General features: G+C 38.0%; 1 protein-coding gene across 5 annotated transcripts in view; it reads left to right on the top strand.

The window, feature by feature from the left end:
* Positions 1-26,289, top strand: part of pdzrn3b (PDZ domain containing RING finger 3b) — a 95,224-nt gene extending 68,935 nt beyond the window's left edge. For 4 of the 5 annotated variants that reach the window (XM_048198863.1, XM_048198864.1, XM_048198866.1 and 1 more), the window contains 7 exons: positions 18,467-18,720; positions 20,086-20,173; positions 21,903-22,001; positions 22,121-22,183; positions 22,261-22,362; positions 22,454-22,570; positions 23,967-26,289. In XM_048198863.1, coding sequence (XP_048054820.1) covers positions 18,467-18,720; positions 20,086-20,173; positions 21,903-22,001; positions 22,121-22,183; positions 22,261-22,362; positions 22,454-22,570; positions 23,967-25,502 — 2,259 coding nt within the window. In that variant the 3' untranslated portion in view covers positions 25,503-26,289. Of the gene's footprint in view, positions 1-2,385; positions 3,748-18,466; positions 18,721-20,085; positions 20,174-21,902; positions 22,002-22,120; positions 22,184-22,260; positions 22,363-22,453; positions 22,571-23,966 lie in introns of those variants that run through there. The other variant, XM_048198865.1, reaches the window with a different exon arrangement.
* The last annotated feature ends 660 nt before the right edge of the window (positions 26,290-26,949 follow it).

Below are 26,949 nucleotides of genomic sequence, written 5' to 3'. Positions count from 1 at the left end.
TACTGTTATATGATTGTTGTTTTGCTGTTATTTATATTATACGTTATTGATTTTGTCACTTACTGGTAGTTGATTGTTGTGTGGTGATGTTAGGAACTCATCTTTTTACATTCATTGATTGTCATTGTTATTGAGGTTGGCATTGTAATAGTCCCTATACAATTATTGCCTATGTATATTTGATTTGTTTTTAAAGATGATTTCTGCTTTAGAGAGAAATATTGCTGAGTTGTCTTTATATTAAATGTCATATAAATTTTAAAAGAATACAATGTGTATAATAACGACTGATGTTAAAATGTGAAATTCAACCTGAAATTAATGCATGTACCTCCTTAGAGTTGGATTCAAAGTGTTGTTTTCAACAAAGAATTCATGCTACTAAGATCCTTGGCCCCCTGTTGTTGCTGTTAAAACATCAACAGAGACAACTGTTAAACCGGGTCCAATGGGGCCACAGCGAGACATCTGGAGGAACAGGCGATGAATATAAATGTTTGCATCAGAGCTTAGACCCTGAGCAGGATGACACTGCTCTCCCAGTGCCAGTGTTGTCTTAATTAAAGTGGGGATGATGTAGCCGCCACCCCCTCATGTCAACTCACCTCCTCTCTGGCCCTTCCTCTACCTCCCATGTGGCTCGTGACACCCCGAGAAACATCATTATCTGTGACTTGGGCTGCTTCTTTTGTTTGGCTCAGGCAACAGGAGTCCTACTTTCACTAATGACCGTTTTTTTGTTGTTGTTGTTTTTTTTTTAAATCTTTTACTTTTGTTTTTTGTTTTTTTCCTTCCAGAATTTAAAGATCAAAATCTGGGGGGAAAAAAAGTTCCCCAGGGAAGGAGGTGAAGTGCACTGTTGGCACAACAGCAAACTGTTACCATGACAAATATATTTACAGCATACTTATTTGTATGTAGTTGAGTTGTCGGTAGAATAATGAATCACAATTAATCGAGCAATTTTGTCGGCATTAAAATAATGAAATTCTGAATGTTGGAATTAAATTAAAATAAGTAAATGTGTTAACTGAGTAAAATGAATTATAAAATATGAAATGAATATATATATATGTAATCTTTTTTGTCTGAGGTGAGATCAGTCGAGAGTCTGTAAATCTCTTCGATCATTTGAGCCTTAAGCAGGTCAGAGGCTAATCCATACACACTCTTATCAAGGCCAAACAATAGCTCTAGGGACTGAAGATAGAAACATGAAGATGATGAAAAGAAAGACAGACATCCAAATTATGAATTCGTACCTTCAAATAAACTAAACCCTTATCATCTGCTCGGCATGATGCCTCTTGCAGTTGTTTGTTTTCTCCAGGAGCTTTGATAACATCATTTGATCTCAGATGTTCAGGGCTGTCAATCATTCCAAAACCAGAAATGTTGGAAAGGGATTATGCTTGCATTGAGAGAGGACAACAGGACGGTCCAGGAAGGATGTAAACATTGGAAGTGGAATGGAGCTAGACTGGGAAATGGCCGGAAACTGGGACAGTTAAGTATCATATGGAAACATCTGGTCTAAGGAAATCCCACCACAGCCACCAGATTAAACATATACATACATAGAAACACTTCAGTTCTCACCCTAACCCCTCTCAGAAAGACTGGTAGGAAAGGATGGTCCATGCCAACTACCTTCCTGTTCTGCTCCCTCATGACACATTCCTGGTCAATGAGATGATGGCTCATACAGGGCAGAAGCAGCTTAAACTCACATCTGAAATAATATTTTCTTATCTGATAACCCTGAATATACAACAAGGCAAACCATTCCTGATATCTTTGGACTGCAAAACGTGTTTATGAAAATACAAAGACATGTATGGAATGTGGACAGACATTCAGCTGTCATGCCATAAAGGAATAACGTGCTCTATTTATTCCGACTTGCATTTGAAATACCCATTGATATCAACTCTTGTTTTTAAGTTGACTTGGATATTTAATTGTGTATGCATTTAGATTATTATTTAGTGTCATTGCATAATTTCAATTTTTAAAAACAGTAAATTAATAACACTGATAAATTAAATCTTTATCAAATTGTTCATTTTTCATACTGTACGTTATAATGTTGTGATGCCTAACATTTTCATTTTAAAATAAATTATTTATTTTGTATAGATGATCCATTTGTCGAGTAAGAGCACCTACTAGCAACTAGTGTTGTCAAAAGCACCGACTTCGATACCAAGTCGGTACTGAAGTTTTAAAAATGTGATGCTTTGAGCGCTGTTGAGCGGATTCGTAAACGCCTCCGATTGGCCATTGTTCATGCGCTCAACAGATATGTCTGTGATTGGCTACAATGATCAACGAACGGAAGCGTTTGATAGCACACAGAAGTGTTTGAATTTGAAAGCGGGAGTGTTTGAAAGCAGGCGTCTATCAGCGGACCAGTCTGCTCATAGACGCCTGCTTTCGATTTGTGTGTAAGCGCTCAGTGAAGAGCGTCATTGATGTCTATTTACAATGTTTTTGAAGCGTTGATCATTGTAGCCAATCACAGACATATCTGATGAGCACGTGCACACAATGGCCAGTTGTGCTTACGAATCCGCTCAACAGTGCTCAAAGCGCTGAAAAATTTCAGTACCGACAACACTACTAGCAACCTGTTGTCCAGCAGTGCCCCATTAGTGAATGAAATAATATCATAGTTCCCCTTGTGTGACTAAGGAACACTGCCCCAGCACGGTTCAACATTCTTCTAATTGGCACTTATGTTTGGTTGGCTAAGTGGCACCACAGTGTTGGACATGGCCGATGCCAGGTCTGCACTGCCCTATTGTCAGCTATGGTGCCATAAAGGGCAACTCACGCATTAGCGTGGAACCAAGAGCACCGTGTCGTTTTGCATCAGTCTCCTCAGCATGGTCGTTGAGGTGAAAGGAAACATTCGGTTTCTAGATTTGTTTGCTTGGCCGTCAGCCCACTTATTTGCAGAGAAAAAGCTCCAAGGATTGCCCGATTATTCTTTTATATTCCTCGTGCATGCTGTATACCAAAGGTCACCGAAATAAAGACGAAACTGAACGTTCGCTCTGCTCATTGTTTTTATAATTTATTAAAAATTCTATTATACTTCAATATTAGTGGAGAAAAGAAAATCTTACATGAGTGCTTTTCTTTTGTTGTATTAACAATTGTTTGAATGACTTGTCTCAAATTATTTCAATTTGCATAATTATCAGACCCCATTCGACAGTCGTTGTTGGCATAATGCCTTTGTGTTTACACATCAGGTGGAACGAATAATTAATTCATCTTGAGCAGACTTAAATGCACCCAAATCACTATTTACACACAGCAGCATTGTAGGACAGCCCCCTTATGAATATTCAATGAGGCGTTGCTTAATATGCATGAGGGGGCGTGCATAAGTAGTAGAGTGTTGCCGGTGTAAGCGGACAGATTCAGAGAGGGGGACTGACTCAGACCTTTATGCACACACTCATACTGAATGATAGTGCATGCTGGAGAGCTTGTGCAAATCTTACAGAATAAAGGAGGTGAGAAACACTGAAGAAGGAGGAAAAGACGAGGTGAATGGTCAAGAGGGCAGCCACATGTGAAAGAGCAAGAGAGAGAGATAGAGGGAGGGAGCGCACTGAGTTCCTGCTCTCCTCCAAAAGAAAAACTATATGGTCTGATCTGTCCATGATGGGGTGCAGAGTCTGTACTCTACAGAAGCCTCAAGAGCAATACAAACTCCTGTATGAAGTATGCCAGGTAACTGATCTCTTTTTTTTTTTTCTTTCACAGAAAGTTGTTTGTTGGAATTAATATCAATCATTTTATGAATAATGTATGATAAATTCAAGGTGGTACCATGCATGAATCTTAGTAGACTTTTATTTCATGGTCATGTTGAGATGTTTTTGATTATCAGTCAAATGTACAAACAATTTTAGTAGTTGTTTTGATCAGAATCCGTTGTATTGCTTTTGTTTTGTATATCATATTTATGCAAGTATTGTCTGACAGAATGCCACTTCTGGAGAGTGATGTTCTGGCGCTGTGCTCCTCAGTAGTCCATTAGTCCCAGAGTTATGTGACTATGGTTGGGATAGCTTAAATTGAGTGTGACAGACAGTTTATGAATCGTCAGGTTACAGGGTTGACATGTGGACAGATCTCAGTCCGTCGTTCTCTATTGAAAGCAGCTAACTTTTCCATTGTCACTGCTGTATGTGATTCACTGTCCATCTATTTGGCATGGTAAGATTTGAGCCAAATCCAAAAATCATTGTTGCCCTTGTTTCTTGTTATATGTTGGTGTAATAAGTTCTGAAGCTACACATACAGAAAGTATTTGTAGAAAGTGGGTTATTGGCAGATTATTGATATATATTTGATTTATTTATTTGCCATAACATAGTTGTTTTCTTGGTGAGCTCATTATAAATAAATAAATGATTTATTTGTCTGACATGCATTTTGGTTTCTATTCATCAGATATTTCTGAACTTGTGCCATGTCATGCAGCATGTAAGAATTGTGTCCTTGTGAGCAGTATGTCACTGTTTGACATTGTTGTCAGCTCTGATTTAATTTCCTGTGGGTTTTGTGATCCTGATGCTTACAGCTTTAGGATGTCTGACATAATATCGCCAGGAGGCTGTAGATGAAAACCAATAGGGGGCCCCTGAGAACATGGCGAGACACATGCTCTTACTTATACTTATGTAAATGTGCACCCATAAACACATTATCACAGAAATTGACAGTTAACAACAGATTGTAACCTGAATAATATGTTCCAGTGTGGGGGCTTCTCGTTGATTTAAAAAGCTCACACAAACTAAAACATGTTAATTTATTCAATTCCTGACTCTAGAATCGCTGTTTTTTTTTTTGTTTTTTTTTTGTTTTTTTTCTTTTGTATTTCAGGCATGAAAGCATCCAGGAAGATTGTACAACCACAATGCTAGCACTTCCTTGCCTACTAAAGGATGCATACTTGGTGTTTGTATGGTGTGTGGAGGGTGCTTTCAGTAAATCTAATGAGTGGCCACTTCGTCTTTTCCTTTCACTATATTCCACAGCGGCTGTTTCTCTGCATTAGCTGTTGATGACAGAGCAGTCACTATTGTGAAAGACTCCGCTTTGATCATACAGACTGTGTGAAAGCGGGACTAAAAGCTTTCTCTCCCGCTAAGGGCCGAGTGAATATATATGTGTATTTGTGTGTGCACTACAACAATAAATGGTCTCTGTTTGTTAACAACCCAACGACCGATGTTGGGCTTCAAAGAAAGCATCAGCCTTTTGAAATCATTCCCTGTTCGAAAAAAAAAAAACCTGAATGAAACAAAAAAAGAGACAAAGACATATCATATGAGCTCTTTAGTTGACCCACTCCTCCATCCGACTGCATCTGTCATGCTGCTGTCAATTACTTTTGATTGACAGGCTGTTAGTAAAGGGAACCATGCTGGTTTCTCTAATGGCGCTTTCATTTTGCTAGTTACTCAAAGCCGGGTCACCACATGCCTGAGAAAAGATTTGTCAGACAAAGATGCTCATCCATGTTTAACATCAAATGGCGTTCATCACACCTCACATAATATTGATATGTCATCTGAGAAGCTTTGATATTGCTGTTTTCTGTGCTGGTTGTAGATGATGCAGCTGTTTTTACCATTTTTTCTGGGGTAATGCATCAAAGAGAGGCACCATTTTTCTGTACTGAATGAGACAGTGTGACATTGCTAAAATTAGACATGAGCAGTTGACTTTTACCAATAAAACAAGCATCAAACCGAGACATTTTAGAAGAGAGAAGACGTCCATGCTGAAAACAACAGCAAAGGATGTGTTCTTTCATTCCTAACACAGAATATGTTTAAAACTAAGTAGACAGAACACCACTAAATCAGTCAATCTCTATTCCTAGCTTTCAGGACTAATATAGTTTTTATAGCATGTTTGATAACCGTTATGCAGAACCGATTCATCATTTTTGAGTTTTTACAAAAATAATAAATGTTACACCAAAAAAATGCAATATGAATTTGTATAATGATGATGATAATGATATTAATACATTTATATTTAAAAGTATTATTATATTATATTTAGTATTGTCAAATCGATTAATCGCGATTAATTGCATCTAACATAAAAGTTTGTTTACATAATATATATGTGTGTATACACACACACACAGACACACAGACATATATATATATATATATATATATATATATATATATATATATATATATATATATATATATATATATATATATATATATATATATATATACATAACATTATGTAAACAAACATGTTAGATGTGATTAATCGCAATTAATCGATTTGACAGCAATTATTATATTATATTATATTATATTATATTATATTATATTATATTATCAGTTTTTAACCTGGAAATAACCTTTTCCAGAAATCACAGACAACTAAAAAGTCAAGGCAAATCATAGGAATTGTTCAGAAAGTGCAGCAACCACAAACAGCATGACATCATTAAATCGTATATATATTCTGTATGTTATGTTATTGTATATTATTGTATGTATATACATACAGTATACTATGCCTATATGTTAGTAGGTATTATTAGGTAATATAAAGTTAGGAGGTAATGTAAAGTCAACAATTGTGTTGGGAAAGTATATTGTTCATGTATACCACGAATGTAGATTCCACAGACAGATAATGGAGTCTTTGTGATGTCCGATCGGTCCGTCTCACACAGACAGTAGGTGCCTGGAGAAGTATGCGGCAGAGGGGGTTGTTGTTTCGTAGGGTAATGTTGAGAGTGCTTTGGCTGGCGTCGGGGTCACTCACAATTAAGGCCTGTGAGTGGCGGCAGGATGTCGCTGGGCTTTTAATGAATAGAGTGAAAGACTCGTTTGAAGTGTGAAAGCGATCTGTTGACTCATCCTTTCCCAGGCGCCCGCTTACCCGTGTGTCCAGCTGGACTATGCTGACCTCTCTAAGCATGTGCGTAAACACACGCGTGTTGTAGATTGTGACATGGAATTGCATTATTGCAGTGGATTGATATTGGTCTTGGGGATTTAAACAGCTTTTCTAAAAATTAAACATTATTGGGGAGATCTGAAGATCTGTCAGAATGTGTATGGTTCATTGGATGGCGGGGATCAGGCTTCTGACTGGGCCCATCCCCAGATAATACATACAGATCCTCTTCATTAGGGTGTCTGGCACTCTCTCTGTCTTTCTCTTGCTGTCTCTCTCTCTTTTAGAGCTCCCCAGAGGTTAACTGATACAGAAGGATACGTTCTCCTCACATAAACACACACTCACCTAGAGAGAGATTCATGGGCACACAGAAATTTTTCACCGGCCTTGTGCTCCAGGGCATATAACTCTAGATATTAACACATTTAATTATTCTGTTTAACCTGTATGTAAATTCTTTAAGAAGGAATTTTGATATCATGGGAGCAGTTCAAGCATAAAGCTACCACCTAAGTGCAAATATTGACAAGTGTGATTTATCTGATTATTTGATCAATTGGCAGCCCTAAATTTACTGTTTCTTTCTAATTAAAATGTCGTTTATTATTACAAAACTCTTTAGTTGGACATGATGAAAGTAATAGGTTCAGTGAGGAAGTCAAGAACTGCTTCATACTGATAACACATGAGTTTTTGTGAGACTGATTTGTGAGTCTTTTCGACTAATTCATTCAAAAGAATCAGTTCTTGAGAGTACTTTTATTTGTGAATCAGACTATACTGGTTGCTGTATGCTTATTGTTATTGTTGTTTATTTATGGTTTTTGTGTTATGTCATGTTTCACCACTGAATAGTGCAATGAAGGAACCACTGTCAAAGTATTTTAGGATATGTTTTGGGGTCAGTAAGGAAATTAATTCTTTTATTCAGTGAGGACACGTTGACGGTAAAAACATTTGTAATGTTCTATATTTCAAATAATTGCTGTTCTTTTGAACTTTCTGTTCATCAAAGAATCATGAAAAAAAGGTATCAAGGTTTCCAAAAAATATTAAGCAGGAAAAAAGAAACTGCTTCCAACATTAAGGTGAGACTCTACAGGCAAAAACACTGTTTTTTCATGCATTGGTCAATTTTGAGATTTTGGGCTATTTGGCTTTTCATAAAGTAAAAAGAAAGAAAACATCCGAAATGCACTTTATTATGAAGTGTTGCACTTTATCTATTTGCGTATGTAGATTTAAATTACAATACATATATTTAAAGGGAAATTTATGTAAATTAACATATTTAATTAGATAATGCCTCATTTGCATATGTAAACAACATTTCAGAAAACTTGTAATACAAAAAATTTTTTGCAATTCTTAATTTAATCAATCAACTAGGGAAGTATGGTGATATCTAGGGCTGGGACAATACAATTCTTGATTCGCAATACAATGAATCTGGATTTATCCTGTTTTTTTTGTTTGCTGTTTTTGCTCTCGTAATGATTCTGAGCTTTGTTTTAACAGCAGATGGCACTCTAGGCTAGTTTTTAACCACACTCAATTGCTCACGAAGAAGACTGCTGGAGAGCGCTTGTGTGTTCGGCTGAGTCATGTAAGTGTTTAAATACACTTGCACTTCAGCTCAGAATGCTTTTATGACACAAGATTAATGTAAACACAGCCCACTGCAAACATTCTTTTAATTCACTTCAACCTTTTCGAACTTTATGAATGATTGTTTTACATTTAAGTAGTTTGTGTAAAAGAACTAGAAGCAGCAGTAACGTTACGTGTGTTTCTAAAGCACATAGTGCCATCTGCTGTTAAAAACTAAGCTCAGAATCGATTCGAGGGACAATCGCAATACATTTGTAAATTATCAGAATCGTTCCCGATCCACTGTATCGCAAATCAATGTATTGTCCCAGCTCTAGTGATATCTATTAGATCTATTAGAAATGTTTCTTAAACACCAAATCAGCATATTAGTGCTGTGTTTCTGATTAAATATGAGCATATCTTTAAGAGAGATCTTTCAAAAACATTACAAAATCTTACTGACCTCAAACCATGTGCTTTTAGTGCATTTTTGGGTTTTTTAGTAGCAAGCATTCATTGTGAACGAGCAGCTTAGCTTCCACTGTGCTTTTGTGTTGTATTCTGGCAACATTTGCCAAAATTCTGTGTTCAAAAACAGCAGTTCAGTTGGCCTATTGATTTCAATGTAGCGGCCCCATTTAACAAAACCGCTCAAAGGAAAAGAGAATTAGTCCCTGTAAAGCTACAGGTCGAGAGAAGGTCATTTTCCCCTTCAGTTAAGATAATTAGAACCGAGAGAGGACGCAGCGAGCTCGCCTCGCCATCCCTGAGTAAACTTGATCTCTCTTACTGTGCTGAACTCGGTGCTTTAAACAGGAAAGGTATGCACCATGTGGAGATCTAGTCTCCTTTGTCCCTGATGGGCCCATGTTGGCCCATCATGTTGGTGGAGACTGTGTTTGACAGCTCCGTGGCTCCTAATCTCCCTAGAAGTGGCCTGTAATGGCCATGGCGCCTGTCTGCACCTCGTGTAAGACCTTCATTTTAATTAGAGTATCAAAACAGTCAGGCTGTTGAAGCTCGGACACAGATTAGGTTTGTACTGGATGAGTGCTAGCTAATGCATTTTTTTTTTCTAAAAGCTTTACACACTTTGGCAGGCTTTTCACATTCTTCAAAATGTTTGCAGAAATTAAATGTCTCGTAAAGCAAGGAACTTTTATTTTTATAGCACATTTTATATACAATGGTAATTTAAAGTACTCAACATAAAAATGAATTAAAAATGATCATAACAGGTGATTAAAAAATAAAATTCTAATAAAATGTATTTAAAATATAATAATTAAAAACAAATATAAGAAACAACTAAAAAAGTCATGATGAATTTGTGAATAATATTTAAATTATAATGTTATGTAGTGTTAAAATATGTAGTATATTGATGCCAAATAATATTGGTTTGTCTTTGAGATCAAACAATATAAATATTGATTTATATTATATATATTAAATATTAATTAAATATAATGCTATTCATCCATCATTTTGTCTATCTGTATGTGGATGGATGGATGGATGGATTTCAAATTCAGAATATCCATCTATCAGTTTGTCATTTTAGTTGCATTGTCTTTTCCAAACTGCTTCCACTATCACAATCCTTCTTGCTATCCCCCTCTTCCCCTAATTAGTCTTTACAGCGATGGGATGGGAAAATGCTCATTGCTGTGGGGAAATCGACTGAGTGTAGTCTAGTTAGCTTAATCAGGGACAGGTCCTCCCCACAGCGCTTCCACAGCTGCTTCACGCTGTAGCAGGTGGCCGGCAGCCATTCGGGAGAGAACGCTACCCTCCAGTCTACATGCTTACATGCTAACTCTTTCCTCCGCTGGCATTGATGGTTAGACAAAGCATGGACAGAACATGACAAAGACATACAAAAAGTGAGATGATACAGATGGAATGAGACAAATGGACAGATGAAATACAGACATAACATGTCAATATTGACATATCATTGACAGTGCTATAGACACAATATTGATTTACCATTGCAAAGTAAAGACATAACATGAACTGTTTAAGCACAGACCCAGTTTGACTAAAAACTGTTTTATCTTAAGTGAAAATTTTAGTGAGGTTTATGTGAAAACAAGACAAAAAATTTTGCCAATGAGTAAATATAATGAACTTAATTAAAGATACTGCAAATTCTCTGAAATTTATCTAACAGAGTAAACAAGACAAAAACACTAAGAAAATAAACTTTACTAGGGTTTGCTGTAATATTAATAATGCAAATGCAATATACTTAATTATAAAAAAAAACCCTTTATTGCAGCATTGAATAAAATATTTGTATATTTATAATTAAATATATGCATATTTTCTTTTGACTCCATTTGCAATCTTTATTTATTGCAATGCATTTTGGGATTACTATTTTTGCTGTCTATTTTTTATATATATATATATATATATATATACAGTAACACAATATTAATAAGTGTATTGCAGTAGATTCTCAGTGGAGAATATGAATAGATGAGCATTATTTTGTCATTAGTCTCCATAAGTCTGGCGCAGATGTGATTTTGCATGGTGACAGACAAACACAGGTGTGCCCACTCATTTTTATGGACAGCTTTATTTGCACAGATGCATCAGATTCTTCACAATTAAAATGAAATAAGATCAGATTAAGTGTCCCAACTGTCTTTGTTTTCACTCATGATGCTACGTCTGCCATTTGTTCTGTCTAATGCTAGGGGTCAACTATTTTTGCTGTCTGTTTTATAATTGCATACAAAGAAATAGTTAAAGCATGTCAACCTTTTATCCATTAATTCTGAATCATTTATATTAATAGACCCAATTCTGAGAAGCTAAACTGCTATTAGCATTTATATCAGAGAACAGGCTTCCACTCCAGAGACTTGTTATTCTTTAGAATGTGATAAGACACTATTTAACAGCATAAAATTGAGTGTATGCATGTTGGGGGGGGTGAATGGTGACATGCTTCCCTGGTGTCCATGCTGAGTCATGAATAAAACATGCTAACAGAGAAGTTTAAACTCTCTAGGCCTGAGCAGTTGGCTGATTTTGAATGCTGATGATGGAGCTATTATATCTCATTTATATTCTGAACGAGCGCTTTCATAGTGGCTAAATACTGCTCTCTTTAAAAATACCGGTGCGGTTGTGTCTTAAATATGTACTTTAAACATTTATGAGTACTAAAGGCTTGTTGTGCAAGTGTGTTAAGATGGTATTGTCAGCATTTCTAGTGGTAGCTCTCTTTGTCCAGATTGTTTTTATATGGTACGTCATCATTTCTCAAATGTTTGTTTAGTAACATAATATTCCCCACAGATTTGACTAGAACATAAGTGTTTTAGAGTAAATATTGAGGTAAAATTTCAGCAATTTTGCATATACATCTCATTCGCCTGCATTATATTATTATTTTATATTATATTTTAACCATCTATTTAATTTCAAACTGATTTTCCTACATAGGGTCACAGTGATGTGATAATTTATTTATTTATTCATTAATTTATTAAATGTTTATTTTATTAGTATTTTTTTTTTCGCATCAAAAACTCATATTTGTCGACTACTACTCTGTGCCACCTCAACCTCTTGGTCTGTAAAAATGGCCTTCAAGGGAACAAGGTGTAGCAGCTTTTAAATTTTAAGCATTTAGAATAAAATAACTTCAAGCCTTAGTTGTAACCTCCTTAGACGTTGAGCAAGACCAATTTCAATATTCAGATTAGTGGTTATCCATATTCATTATGCAATGAATGAACAATTATTCATTTTTCCTCACTGATCAGCATATATTTGGTTACATGTTTCTTGCATAAACAGAGGTTTAACTCCAGAGTCATGCTAAAACTCAAGAGTGAAAGGAAACTAAACAACAGTGATTAGAAGGCAAGAACTAATTATTCACAGGTGTACTCTTTGACAGTAATTAACATGAAAGAGGATGAGTCCATGCAGGTGCCACAGAGAGCCTGGCAGATGGATCTGAAGTTCTCAGTTCTGCACTTCTTTACTACATGCAAACCAACTTTCTATTCATCTCCACCTCTTTTCATTCTTCTGGATGCTAAAACAAAACACTTTTATGCTGTTTACTGTATGGATTCATGGGAATTAATTTCTTGTTTACCAAACCTGGGACCAGGCCCGGATGGGATCTGCAGACTTTTTTCAAATTTTTTGCAGTGATTTTACTGGGGGCAATTGCATTATTCTGCAAGCATATTAAAATACCCAAAATATGGCCTCAAATTCTGCAGAAATTCTGTGGACGCTGATTTAGTGTGAGCCTGGTTATAACCTCAAAAACTGCTAATAGTGTAAGGAAATGGGTGGTAGAGTGTGGGAAACTGTATTTCCTCAAACGGAAAGTGACAGACAACTCATTATAGAAGGAAAGCAAGGACACAGGAAGCTTGAAGGAAGTGATTTAGCCTCCCACTATTGATCCTCTGTGGATAACAGAAGGTCTCATGCTTAAACAGGATTAAGAGCAAGTAAACAGCGGCGTCTTTTAGCAGGCGTCCATGCTTATCAGGGGCATTAGTTTCCCTCTGTTTGCTGCTTAATCCACACTGAGATGGCATGCCGCAGCATATAAAGGTTGCTGTGTTTCAAGTCAGCCAGAACTGTAAGGTTTCCTCATTCTGAATTAAATAACGCACACATACATACACATCGAAAGACCATATCAAACCCTGCCAAATTGCAAACCCCCTTCCCCATTTTTTCTTTAGGACTGTTATGTTTGGAAGAAAAGAAGAATTAAGTCTTCTAGATGGGACTAACATATGGTGAGAATGTTCTTTCAGGGATTCTTGGAATAAAGCCTTAAGCTTAAACTTCATCTGTCAAGTTTGAAAGATACTTGTTTTTTATGTTGTTTTTCTTAAACTCATAATGTGTAGAATGTAAAAAATCCACCTAACTAGAGAAGACTATATATCAGGGAGGGGTGTGCAGTCCATATAAGATGCCAATGCTCTGCATACCCAAGCCATTTGTGGACTCGCTAATTAATAATAACTGTATAAATTGCCATGAATTCCCTTGTTTGAGGTGTACCATAAAGTTTACATGATAAAATTTTGGTAATACGTATTTAACTGTCCGCCATTTATTTATTTGCCAAACAACAGTAATTTTCTTCAAATCTTTTTGGAGGTTATGGAGGGTTTCAGTTAAACAGATCCACAACAGCTGCCTTTGGCGCCTATGCTCAGTTTTTATGCATCGTCATCATTGTTCCGTGTTCTCATTGGTTTGCTGGCAAATGGGGGATTTCATGCGCAAGGAAAGCTGTCCGTGAATTCCTCTTTTGTCCAAGAGGAAAAAATGTGCTGTTGCTGCCAGATCTCGATAAATGAAAATCACATTGTATTTGATACAAAACGAACTCCATAGAGAAATTTATTTTTTAAGAAAACATATAAACTGTTGAAGACAGCTAGTAGTAACTAGTAGTAAGGTTGTTAATTGATTGTTAAAGTTATCATTTTGCATTATTTCAACTTGTTTTTTAAAGAATACTTATATTTTTATGTGTTGAACTTATATTTATTATAATTATGTTTTACTTATTTTTATTTATAATAGGCTACTAATATTGTTTATTTATATTTAGATTACATATTATAATTATAATATTAGATTACATTTTTAATTCTTAATTTAAAAAATACTTCCAACATGCATTTAAATAGACACCTGCCATGGTGTTTCTCTGTCGTCTCTTATTTAGATCTGAGTCTTTAATTTAATGTAGTTTCTGCGACACTACTGGCACCTAGCGGAATTACAGCATATTTTGCAAAACCCCCTTTCGCGCGTCATGCTTCCTTCAACTCAAACATCACAATCACATCTCTTACGGGTGCTTGTGAAGACATGTCTCAACAGGTAAATATAGGCTACTTTCGATATAAGGTCTAACATATTAGATGTGTTGCGATGTGTCATGAGTCTAAGCAACTGAGTAGCTAACACCATAGATATCTATGGCGAACATAGATTTGTCGTGAGTGTACATATTTTACGAGGTGGCTAATTCGTACGAATTCGTACAACCTCACTCGTACAAATTCATGCGATTTGCCTAAACCCCAGTGACGGGTAGGTTTAGGGGCAGGGTTTGGGGTAGGTCACTCGTACGAATTCATACGAATTTGGCAACTCATAAAATATGTGCAAATTAGCAAAAACGTACGAATTCGTACGAGTGAGGTCATACGTATTAGTACAATTTAGCCACCTCATAAAATATGTACGAATTGCCGTGACATCGAGTTGTATAAACGTATCAGCACCGGGCACATTTTTTTACATGAAGCGCCACCCAGCATACCCAGTTAAAGAAGTCACACTCGCCACTGCTATATATCATGGGTATAAAACCCAATCCACCTCAAATAAGAAAGGATCGACTTCTGATAATTCTGGTACAAACCAGAGTTAGAGTAAAGACATAAGTTCATTCAGAGCCATGAAGTTCTTGTGAATTATCTGTAATGGTAAATAGGGCTGGATATCGATTCAGATGTTCCAGATCGATTCGATTTCGATTCACAAGCTCTCAAATCGATTCGATTCTCGATTCAATTTTATGTGAAGGTGGCATCAACGTTGACAAAGCACCTGAAACCGCCATTTAAGCACTGAATGAATGAATGACAGGTTCACCTCTTGCTCCTTGGTGACATCGCGCAAGGCAAATAAGAGGGCGACATCTAGTGGAGAAGACTCGTAATTAGATTAGCGTTAATCTTACGTTCAATGTTTGCGGAAATATCGTAAAATTCGTGGTCTTTGAGAATCGATTTTGAATCGACCACATTTTAAAAAACGATTAATCGAAAAATCGATTTTTTTACCCAGCCCTAATGGTAAATCTACGATGCTAATTTGTGATTGAGGTGAGTAGGGCATTTAGTATATTGGAAATACATTGCAGTCTTGTTTAAGGCCATAAGCCAAGACCCAGATCTAGATCAAGACTAAGGCTATGTTTAGCTACACTACCATTTAAAAGTATTGGGTCAGTAAGATATATAAACACAAAAATCTTAAGCAGCGTGTGAAGTTTGTATTTTAGATTTGACTTTTCATATTGTGTCAGTATGAATATGCTTCTGTTCATTGTGTAATGCAACAGCATGTGTCATCCGTGAATGATCGTTCCAGTGGGTCTGTGTTAAACAGAGGGTGAAGAGACTCAGTTTGCACCATTCTGGTGTGTGTACTCCTCAGTGAGACGGTGTCAGAGGTGAGCTGTGTGAATGGGGGTCCCGGTTCCCCCCACCTCTTTGCTGAAGAGGCAGTGAGGCAGAACGTTTCCAGGGTTGAGGCTTTGTCTCGGGGTCATGGGCTTCGAGGAGGAGAGGGATTCCTACACACTTAAGTCTTACCGAGAACCAGACAGACACACAGAAAGGGATGATTGTGTTATTGAACTAGCTGATGGAGAAAGGGAAGAAAATCTATACACAACTGAATACAAGGAGTTGAAATGTAAAATAAAGAAAAGGAAAGATCAAGAAAAGGAAAGAACTGCAATCTCACAGCAGCAGTAAAGTAAAAGAAATGGTACATTGGTATTTTGTATTTTTTGGACATGTACCATTGTACTGCCACAATTTTATTTGTAGTAACTTAACGTACCATGGTTATACTATGGTATTGGACACTTGATATAGTAATACCATAATATTATCTGAAGGACCTTTGTTTACCATGTAAATACCATGGCATTGCAAAAGTATTGTTTTGTAAGGGCATTTTTTTTTTTTTTTTTTTTGTACAATGGTAACATTACTTAAAGTACCATGATAATACCATATTTTTGGATATGTGCTGAGATAATTCCATGGTATTTAACTGGTTAGAATTACTAAGCAAAATTAAACTTAGCAAATTACCATGGGACTACCATGTGGTTTTGAAATGTACCATGGTACAAGATGGTTATACTGTGGTACTTTGAAATATACTGTGGTACTGAAATCAATTTACCATGGTAGTACCATGTTATCATGTCAATAAAACATACCTTTGATTTTTTCTAAGGATTTACATAATGTTGAAGTACAACCTATAAAATGAATCATGTACCATGGTTTTACATGGTTTTTAGCTCACTGTACTATTAAGTTAATATTAAATATCAATTTTGGCAACAGCAACAAAAAAACAAAAGGCTTTTTTTAGCGTTAATTTATTAAAAATGGTAAATCTTTGTTTCGGTTTGGAAGTTTCAGAGTTTGGATTCATGTTGGATGTTCCAATTATCCCTCAGGCTGGGATTAGTTTTAATCCTCTTGGTTATTAGTTAACATATTCCCTCTTCAAAGCTGAAGTGCTCCGATCCTGCCTGTTTGAAAATCCGAGAATGGAATCCAGCAGCTTGTGAATTAGACTCTATATATTTTTCTCACAAGTGATTTATTTATTTATAAAGAAAATTGAATGCACAGTGGATTTCAGTGGATACGTTTCTAAAAGCTGTGTGAGTGGTTTGATTCTGTGTACAAGGTGAAGAAATGTTTGATATACAAGAATATGGCATACAAGTAGAGAAAACCATCCATGCCTCTCAGAAAATGAATCGCTAAACCATTATTTGAGTATTGTATGTAAATATATGTGTGCACACATTTGGAGATATTCACTTTGTGTGCACTAATAAGATGTTTGTGTATTCTCAAACATGGCATCACCCAATTTCTTGTGTTTTTTTCCTTGAATTTACTACTACTGTCGGCCTCTGTGTGTGTGTGCGTGTGTGTAAGCAGGTTTGCATAAGTGGGTGTGAATGCCTCAAGCAAAGATCCAATCAAAGCTGTCTCTCGTCTAGAAATCAAAAATGAACAAATGGGGAATGCTGTGTTTGTTGAGATGAGAACATGGGGAAAAGCTCTATAAGCTCTGAGATAAGAAAGACGGTTCACCCAAGGTCAAACACCCTGTTAGCAAACACACTAACAGGAAACTGTCATGCTTTTGCATCCAAATGAAGGTGCGTTAGCTTTTCAGTTTATCTTAACATCAGCCTAACCAGGACATTTGTATTGAACTTTTTTTTTTTTTTTTGGAAATAATTTATGCAATACACCAACAATAAAATCGTTCTTTTTACTATTTGACAGTGTTTTTGGACTTGTTTTTGGACTATTTTGATTCAAGGCAATTAATTTGTTCTCAGCTATATATTATATACACCTTATTCATTTAAGACATTAAAAATATATGGAAATAAATCCTTACAATGGTAAGTATATATCGAAGTACTACAGCATGACTGTGTTTCCTCCATATTACTTTTTTGTAAGGGTAGTAACAATTGCAATTTTATAAATGCAATTTCAGTGCTGTACAAATCCGTTTTGAAATTTCCCATTATGTGTGCAGCTCAGACCCCATCTGGCCTTGGTTCTCTGCACTAAAAGATTGCTTTGAACCTCTTCTTTCTCATTTCTTTCAGCCCTCATCAACAGAGCTCTGCTCTTGATTGGTGTGTCATGCTTTGGCCCTGAAGCTTGCATTTATTTCCTCATGTACAGCTCCCACATCATCTTCCAGGGAGGCCCTCGTCTTCAAATTACTTCGCTAAATTCGTTTCCCCTGGTTCAGTTTGTTTAATGACCCTGATTAATTAGCAAGAGAGAGCTTTCTAATTTATGTTTGTTGTTTTGCTGAGTCTATCTTTGACCCCCGAAAGCGGCGAAAGGCACTACAGACTCTTTGTTCTCTTGTAACGGTTGTTGTTATTGCTTTGCTCCACTGAATTTGTCATCTCAGTGCAGCTCTGCTGTTTATGATGGAGTAGTTTTTGTTATGCAAAACTCCACACACACAATAATGCTAAAACGATTTTGAACATCAGTGCTGTTATGCTTGTGCATTTCAACAGGTCAATGGAAAGGACTTGTCCAAGGCGACGCACGACCAGGCAGTGGAGGCCTTCCGTATGGCTAAAGAGCCCATTATGGTCCAGGTGCTACGCCGTGCTCCCAGGCCCAAACCTACAGGCCCAACTGGGGAAGCGCAGGTAGTGGACATCAGCACCCAGACGGACATCACCTTCCAACATATCATGGCCCTCAGCAAGCTGCCTACGTCCTCCCCGCCTGTGGATGTACTTGAGCAGTACCTGCTCCCAGAGGGGTGAGTGACAGCTCAGAATTCATATCACAGATTTCAGTTGTGACTGTCACCTAACTAATGAAGATGGTGCTATTTATAGCAAAGAGAGTGCTGAGACACATTACAAATGTAGCATTTACGTGCCATTGCATATAATTCAAAAGTTGCTCTACCTTAATATACTTGTCAGATTAACAGTGTTTTGGCCCAGGGCACAACATGAAATTAAGTTGCTCTCATTAATTTGGATTTGCATTGTCCTCTTACATCTCACTGCATGTGTCCTTGGGGTTTGTCTGTGACATGTTACTGACAGGAACTCGGTAGCCAAGATAAAAGAATTTAATTGATCCCCCCCCCCCCCCAACACACCAAAATTAAACATTTTGTATTTTGTAAAAGATTTTAGTTGAGTTGTTAAAATAGATTGACTGGTGTTGTCCAAGGAAAAAAAAAAGGTCTTTGGGAGTCACACAATTTTATAAAATTGATAGTTAAAGCTCTAAAATCACTATTTTATCACTATTTCTGTCGTTTTATGAAGCATTTATCTACAAGAATCCACAAATTCGAGTGATTTTAAGGGTAAAATCCCTTAGGCCCTGTTCACATTTGGTATTAAGATGCGTTTTGGTCGATCTGATCACAAGTGAATGACGCTAGATACAGGTGTAAACGGTCTAAAACGTTTCGAGCTTGTCCACTTTCAACCACTTCCAGTGGAGAACGCATTCGACCAGATTGATTTCGTAGTGTAGACGCTTATGTGGTCAAATGTGTTCAGCCGCAAAAGACTGCCTACTCTCTGCCTACTGATCTAATGCATAAACATTATTGGAGGTGCACTAGCCAGACGGGATTTAAACTTTGTTGGCTGAAGACCCAAGTTTGGTTTTGAAGACGAAAATTGTACCAAGCACAATGTTCTCTCACCATTCCTGATTTCTAACATGCACTCAGAGCGTTGGACATAGTCTTGCGGCTGTCAGAGCAGAAACGAAAGCTGATGCTCTCCATGTGTTTTCCACGCATCTCTGGTCACGTTCATATGTAAATTGCACAAGCTTATTTCGTCCATTAGATAGAAAGACCCTCCCTTCAAAGAAATCAGGACAAAAGTGGTTGAAAGTGGACAATAGAGACGGATTTAAACACCAGGTGTAAACGAGGATGTGTCTCCCTCGTCTACTTGTGATCCGATCGACCAAAACGCATCTTAATACCAAGTGTAATCGGGGCCTTGAAGCATGCAAGATGTGAAATTGGCAGCTCAACCAGCCTGCTAGCATTTCATAAAATGGATTTATTAATCAACCATCTAAAACTTAAATACAGTGCCTCTATATTATTGTTCTTTACAGTATGATATGGTTTTATGTTTTCTAGACACTCTCCTGCTCATGAATACTTCGACCCCAATGATTTCCTTGAGGGAATGCAGCATGAGATAGAAAGAGAGGAGTTGGAATATGAGGTAATGCCACACAGAATCTCTCTCTTTACTCCGTCTTCTGTCTTCCCTGAAACATGAATTAAGACATGCTGACGCCAGGCCTGATGCAAACTGTCTCCACTGATCTATTGGTGAATTGACCAACCACACCCTCCATAACCTCACACAGACACTGAAGTGGTCAGCTGTACCGACATCAAGTAGCCTTTTTAGCCTTGTTCCCTTGAACAGATGCAAGATGGAGATATCATTATTTACTTTTGTCATTGACTTATATATCGGTGAAAAGAGATAATCGGATAGGCTGGAATTAGACTTACGACTGGCGTGATGGATCTGAGTGTACAATAAGCATAGACAGATCACGCTGTAATGAGAGTGGAGGGCTGTGAGTCATGAGGGGTCACGAGTGAGTCCATAAAGAGATGAAGTTCAGAGAGTTATAGCAGCAGATGCTCTGCACGCAGCCCTCTCAACGACCTCTCATTGGCCCCTGAGGACCTCCAGGTGCTGCAGTAGGGGCCCTGCAGACAGAGATCAACGACCAGGATAGGACATATCTGAATGCCCAAAAACACCACCCTCTTGCTTTGTTTACCTTGATTAATGCTCTCCATTGCGCTTCAAGGACAAAAGAAATAGAGTTTTAGATGCTGTAAGGTAGAAATGCATTAATACACAATGTTTAGGGGTCTTTTCATACCGTAGGGCAGTGTTGGCAAAAATATGTAATCATGTTACATAATAAACTAACCAGCTTATCAAATTCTTCCTCAACATGGCCGTGAGCAAATTCATTGTTAAAAATAAAAAGTCTGAGAAATTTATAATGGATCATTTTTGCTTGGGTAAATCTCATGAAAACTGTCAAGCATGTTACGATTATATTTCCCCCCAAAATCAAATAAGTAAGGGATTATATTTTTATATTTAAGATGATGTCTGTTTAGAACCATTAAGATTGTTTTACATTGTGACATTTCTACCACCTATTCTTATTACCACAATACAAAAAAGTCATATGAAAAAAATAAATAAAAACAACTGTGATGATAGTAAGAAATGTTACTAGAGCACCAAATCAGAATATTAGAATGATTTCTGAAGGATTGTGTGATGCTGAAGACTGGAGTAATGGCTGCTGAAAAATGAATCTTAGAAATCACAGGAATAAATTACTAAAAATAGAAAAATGATTTTAAGTAGAAAAGTTGTAATAATATTCACAAAGAATTATTTTAAAAAACATTAACAAATCTTACAGACCCTGAACTTTTGAACAGTGGCATATACATATATATTATGTTTCCTTACCTGGGCATGTGTTCATGTGAGTCACCTATTTACATTGACTAAGACTGATGGTGGAGCATTTGTTGGTTGGTGTAGAATAGATTACAGGGGATTTTTTGCAGTAAACTGTTTGTTTGCTCAATAGCGGCTTCATTCACCCTCTTCCTTCATGTCTGCTGTGATACCAGACCTGTGAGAGCTGTGATCTCCATATGTATCTTGTAGATTACAGGTGTTGACATAAGATGAACGAGACTCGCTTCATGTAAATGTTTGTGGCAGCATGTAGTTCTGTCGCAGCACTCTTTAATCTAGGCAAATTATTCAAATGTGTAGATCAAGACAACAGATTGTGTACATTTTTATGATTAAACTGCTTTGTTTACACTGTACGGCAAGTCATCTTACAAAACACTTATAGTTTGCTATGCATTGAAATATCACTCTCTTCTTTCAGGAAGTGGATTTATACAGAACTAATATCCAGGATAAACTGGGGTTAACTGTGTGCTACAGGACTGACGATGAGGATGAGACGGGGATCTATGTCAGTGAGGTGAGTTGTGTCATGAAAGTAGCCATTTTTGTGATTGTTAATGTCTCGGGTACGTTCTTTAAAACAAGTTGTTTCAATTGTGAATTACTAATTGGTCACCAATTTTTCTCATTGTGCAGATTGATCCGAACAGCATTGCTGCAAAAGATGGACGAATTCAAAAGGGAGATCGAATCATCCAGGTTTGCTTTATTTCATTAATTTTATTTGCCTTATTCCATCATATTCAGGCATTGTCTAAACAAATCTCGCACTTCAGATCAATGGCATTGAGATCCAGAACCGTGAGGAAGCAGTGGCTCTTTTAACCAGTGAAGAACACCCTAATGTGTGCCTGCTATTGGCTCGACCAGAGATACAGGTCAGAGACCCAAGCCGCAGACATACCATACATGCTGTTCACTAACTTTGAAGGACATCTGATAGCTTTTCTCCTGTCCTTGTTGCTTTAGCTGGATGAAGGCTGGATGGATGATGACAGAAACGACTACCTGGATGACCTCCACATGGATATGTTGGAGCAGCAACACCATCAAGCGATGCAGTTCACCGCAAGCATGCTCCAGCAGGTACAGTAAATCCATCACAAAGTCACTTGTGGAGTCCGTCAGAAGGCATATCAGTCATTCATATCTCAGCCTGTCATGGCATGACATCTAACATATCAATCATAAATTCTGTGTCCGTCAATGAACAGGAGGTAAAGCAGGCAAGCCAGTACTTTGGTTTAAAGAAAGCATGACTAGTTTAGGCCCCATTTGCACCTGGCATTAGCATTTGTTTCTGGACTGTGCAATGTACATATGTAAAGAGGGTCAAATGCATCTTGACCAATTTGAAGCTGGTTAGATCTCTGATTGCTGCATTAAATTTGGGTGACATTTTATTTTAAGATGATGTAGTTACACGTTACTACACTATTATGTATAATTACAAGTAACTAACCCTAACCCTAACCGTAACTCTATAGCAAGTACTTGAAGTTAAAGGGTTAGTTCACCTAAAAATTCGAATTCTGTCATTCATTACTCACCCTCATGTTGTTCCAAACCCGTAAGACTTTTGTTCATCTTTGGAACACAAATGAAGATCTTTTTGTCCCTCCATAGACAGCTTCACAACTGAAACTTTGATGCTTCAAAAAGTTCATAAAGAGATCATAAAACTAATCCATATGAATTGAGCAGTTTAGTCTGAATTTTCTGAATAAACTTGATTGCTTTATATGATGAACAAATTGAATACATGCTTTTATTCACATATAAACATTCAAGAGAACAAAGCTCTTGCGGAAGCTCAAACGTGCTGCGTAACACGAGAATGAACCACCTTGGTTCCCGTCATACGATCGTTATACGTCATACGAACATGTTTGACCTTCCGTTTACCACAATTGTTGTGCGAGTTGATGAATGTTTGTATGTGAATAAAAGCCTAAATTCAGTCTGAACTTTTTGAAGCGTAAAAGTTTTAGTTGTGTAGCTGTGAACGAAGGGACAGAAAGCTCTCAGATTTCATCAAAAAGATTTTCATTTGCGTTCCGAAGATGAACGACATGAGGGTGAGTAATTAATGACAGTATTTTCATTTTTGGGTGAACTAACCCTTTAATTAATATGACTCTGTACTTATTTGATTAAGTACAATGTAACTACGGCACCTTAAAATAAAGTGTAACCTAAATTTGTAATGTAAGCACTAATGTTTCCTAATTCATCCCAAACAGTATTGAATGATTGTTTACTCTTGCTTACTCTTATAATATGTATGCCAAAACTAGAAACTTTGGAAACACCTGTACATACAGTATATATATGCACAAGATATATTTCGATAGGAATGCACCAATATGGAAATATTTGATATGATAACTGATCATTATTAATATTTATATGAAGCTGACTGACATCAAATCGGCAGTATGTATTTACACAAATCAGAGTAATGATATTCCCTTTCGTACAGAAGAAGCACGAGGAAGATGGAGGTACAACAGACACTGCCACGCTGCTCTCCCACCACCATGAGAAGGACAGTGGAGTGGGCCGCACTGATGACAGCACTCGTAACGATGAGAGTTCTGAGCAAGAGAATCTTGCGGACGACCAGACCAGCGCCTCCACCACGCTAGGCAGCCGTCGCATGCTCGCCTACAGTCAGGACACCCTCGGTAGTGGCGACCTCCCCTTCAGCAGCGAGTCTTTCATTTCCGCAGACTATGGGGATGCGGACTTCTTGGGTGACTTTCCTGCTGACGAATGCGAACGGTTTCGTGAACTTTTGGAGCTCAAGTGCCAGATGCGGAGCACGGGCAGCAGTGGTACACCAGATCAGAGCTTGTTCTGGCCCGTTGGCGGTGTAGGTGGCGGACAGGGCGGCGTCGGCGAGGAGGGCGTCGACAAAGAGCTGGAGCTTCTGAACGAGGAGCTCCGCAGCATTGAGCTTGAGTGCCTGAGCATAGTCCGAGCGCACCGCATGCAGCAGTTGCGCGAGCAGTGCCGCGAACAGTCCTGGATGCTGCACAACAGCGGCTTCCGCAACTACAACACGAGCGTGGATGCAAGACGCCACGAGCTAGCGGACATCAGCGAACTCCCGGAAAAGTCTGACAAGGACAGCTCCAGCGCGTACAACACAGGAGAGAGTTGCCGTAGCACGCCGCTCACTCTAGAGCTCTCGCCGGACAACTCCTTGCGGCGTGGAAATGAAAATCAGGCGGAGGCCGGGGCGAGTAGCGGTACATCGGGCGGCGGCAGAATTCTTAAACCTCTGCTATCGCCCGTCCAAGAGGCTTGCAGCCCCAGCAGGGGTCGCCCAACCTTGTTGAAAGAGTCAGAAATTGGAACCCAGCCTGAAGTCCGAGAGCGCAAAGCAGGTCGCCATGCCCAGCCCCAGTCGCCCTACAAACACGCCCACATCCCAGCCCACGCCCAGCACTACCAGAGCTACATGCAGCTGATCCAGCAAAAATCAGTGGAGTACGCCCAAAGCCAGATGAGCCTAGTCAGCATGTGCCGGGACCCCGTCGCTTCTGCCGACTTGGGACCTAAAATGGAATGGAAAGTGAAGATCCGCAGCGACGGCACACGCTACATTACCAAGCGGCCCGTCCGGGATAAGCTCCTGAAAGAGCGAGCCCTACGGATCCGAGAGGAGCGCAGTGGGATGACTACAGACGATGATGCCATCAGTGAAATGAAGATGGGTCGCTACTGGAGCAAAGAGGAGCGCAAGCAGCATGCCGTTCGTGCCAAAGAGCAGCGCCAGCGCAGGGAGTTTATGAAGCAAAGCCGTATTGACTGTCTGAAGGAGCAAGGAGGCAGTGCCGAAGACAAGAAGGAGCTCAACATCATTGAACTAAGTCACAAAAAGATGATGAAGAAACGGAACAAGAAAATTTTCGACAATTGGATGACTATCCAGGAACTGTTGACCCATGGTACAAAGTCCCCCGATGGGACACGAGTGTACAACTCCCTACTGTCAGTGACCACGGTGTAGGCTCTGTAATGTTCTGTATATAGGACACTACCGATTGGGGTAGACAATCCTGCCTCGTTCAATGCGGCATCGTTTGTAAATAGGAAATGTGAATGCCTTGTCTGAAGGAACTTTGCCATTTGCCAAGAGAAGGTACAATGAGAGTCTCAAAGATTGAATAGGACAATGGATTTATACAAGTGATGAGAACATGTTTTCTTATTTGCTCTGTTCATTTCTATATTGAGCTTGTGGTTTGAAATATTATATTAAGGAACTGATTCATGACCGTTCGGCCTCTTTAAAAGTTTTGGAAAACATTACAAAGACCATTAACAACCGTCAGCATTTTTTTTTCTTCCAACAAGTAACTAACAGTCAGCAATATTGTACTTTTTTTTTTGCATACATGTTGCTTATTAAAGTAATGCAGATATTTAGCTTCATGGTCATCACAGAATATTTGGCAGGTGTCATTATATACTTTGCAGGCATTATTACAGGGTTTTACAACAAAAACGATAACTTTGCTTAACAGATTTTAAAGAAAAGATGCTGTTATTCCTAAAGTTCATACTTCGCTCAGCTACTGTTACTGTTAAGTGAAACCATTTATTAAAATTTAAATCTGTTCATATTATTGTTGATATCAATGTTTGTTGTAGACAAAAAGCCTTTTGTATAGGTCTCCATTCTATTACAGCAAGATAATACAGTTTAACAAATCATTAGTTAGAAATGCAATTTGATGTCTTGTAAAATGAGAGAAATAATAAATTATTGTTTTATATTTGATGAGCTTTCAAAATATTTGTTGTGAGCTTTTTTTTATTTTCAGTACATTTTTACCAAAAAGGGGTTTCAGTTTGCAGCCAAAATAAGTTAATTTAATTAAATTCAATTTAAATGACTGCAACAAAGGGTTCTGCAGATATGTGTGTATCTGTTCATGTCTAAGTCTGTTAGGGGGGATATGGGTGGATGATGTCCACACTTCAGTGACCACTCGACCTTAGGGCCACTGACCCAGCCAGGCCCTTGTTTCTGCTTATCTGTCCCCAGCTGTGTGTAGCTCTGAAACATAGAGCTCAGGTCAGTGAACAGACCTCTATCTCATTACAATCACACTGAAAGGTCTGCAATGCCACAGCTGCAATAAGCGGTGCAGCCAGCTGCGTGCAGAAAGACTTCTGTTCCTAGCACACATGCTAGCTCTGTCTTTTTTTGCTAAACTTCATGTCCTTACATTTGGTAACAAAATATCAAATCAAGCGCAAACAAATGACGCTAGAACTTCTTTCTTTTGTTTTAACCAACTGGTGTCAGTCTTTTAGTGGATGGATAAAGTTCAGAAAGTTGTCTTAAGCAGAGTAACCACAGTTGCAGTTCATCACATGAACTGTACTGAACATGTTAAGGTTTGACAACCAGAAAGTGTTCAAATATTAGATTTTCTAATAGGTATATC

Source organism: Megalobrama amblycephala, linkage group LG8 (genome assembly GCF_018812025.1).
Source record: "Megalobrama amblycephala isolate DHTTF-2021 linkage group LG8, ASM1881202v1, whole genome shotgun sequence".
Taxonomy (NCBI): Eukaryota; Metazoa; Chordata; class Actinopteri; order Cypriniformes; family Xenocyprididae; genus Megalobrama; species Megalobrama amblycephala.
This window is presented reverse-complemented; position numbering and strand designations above follow the sequence as displayed.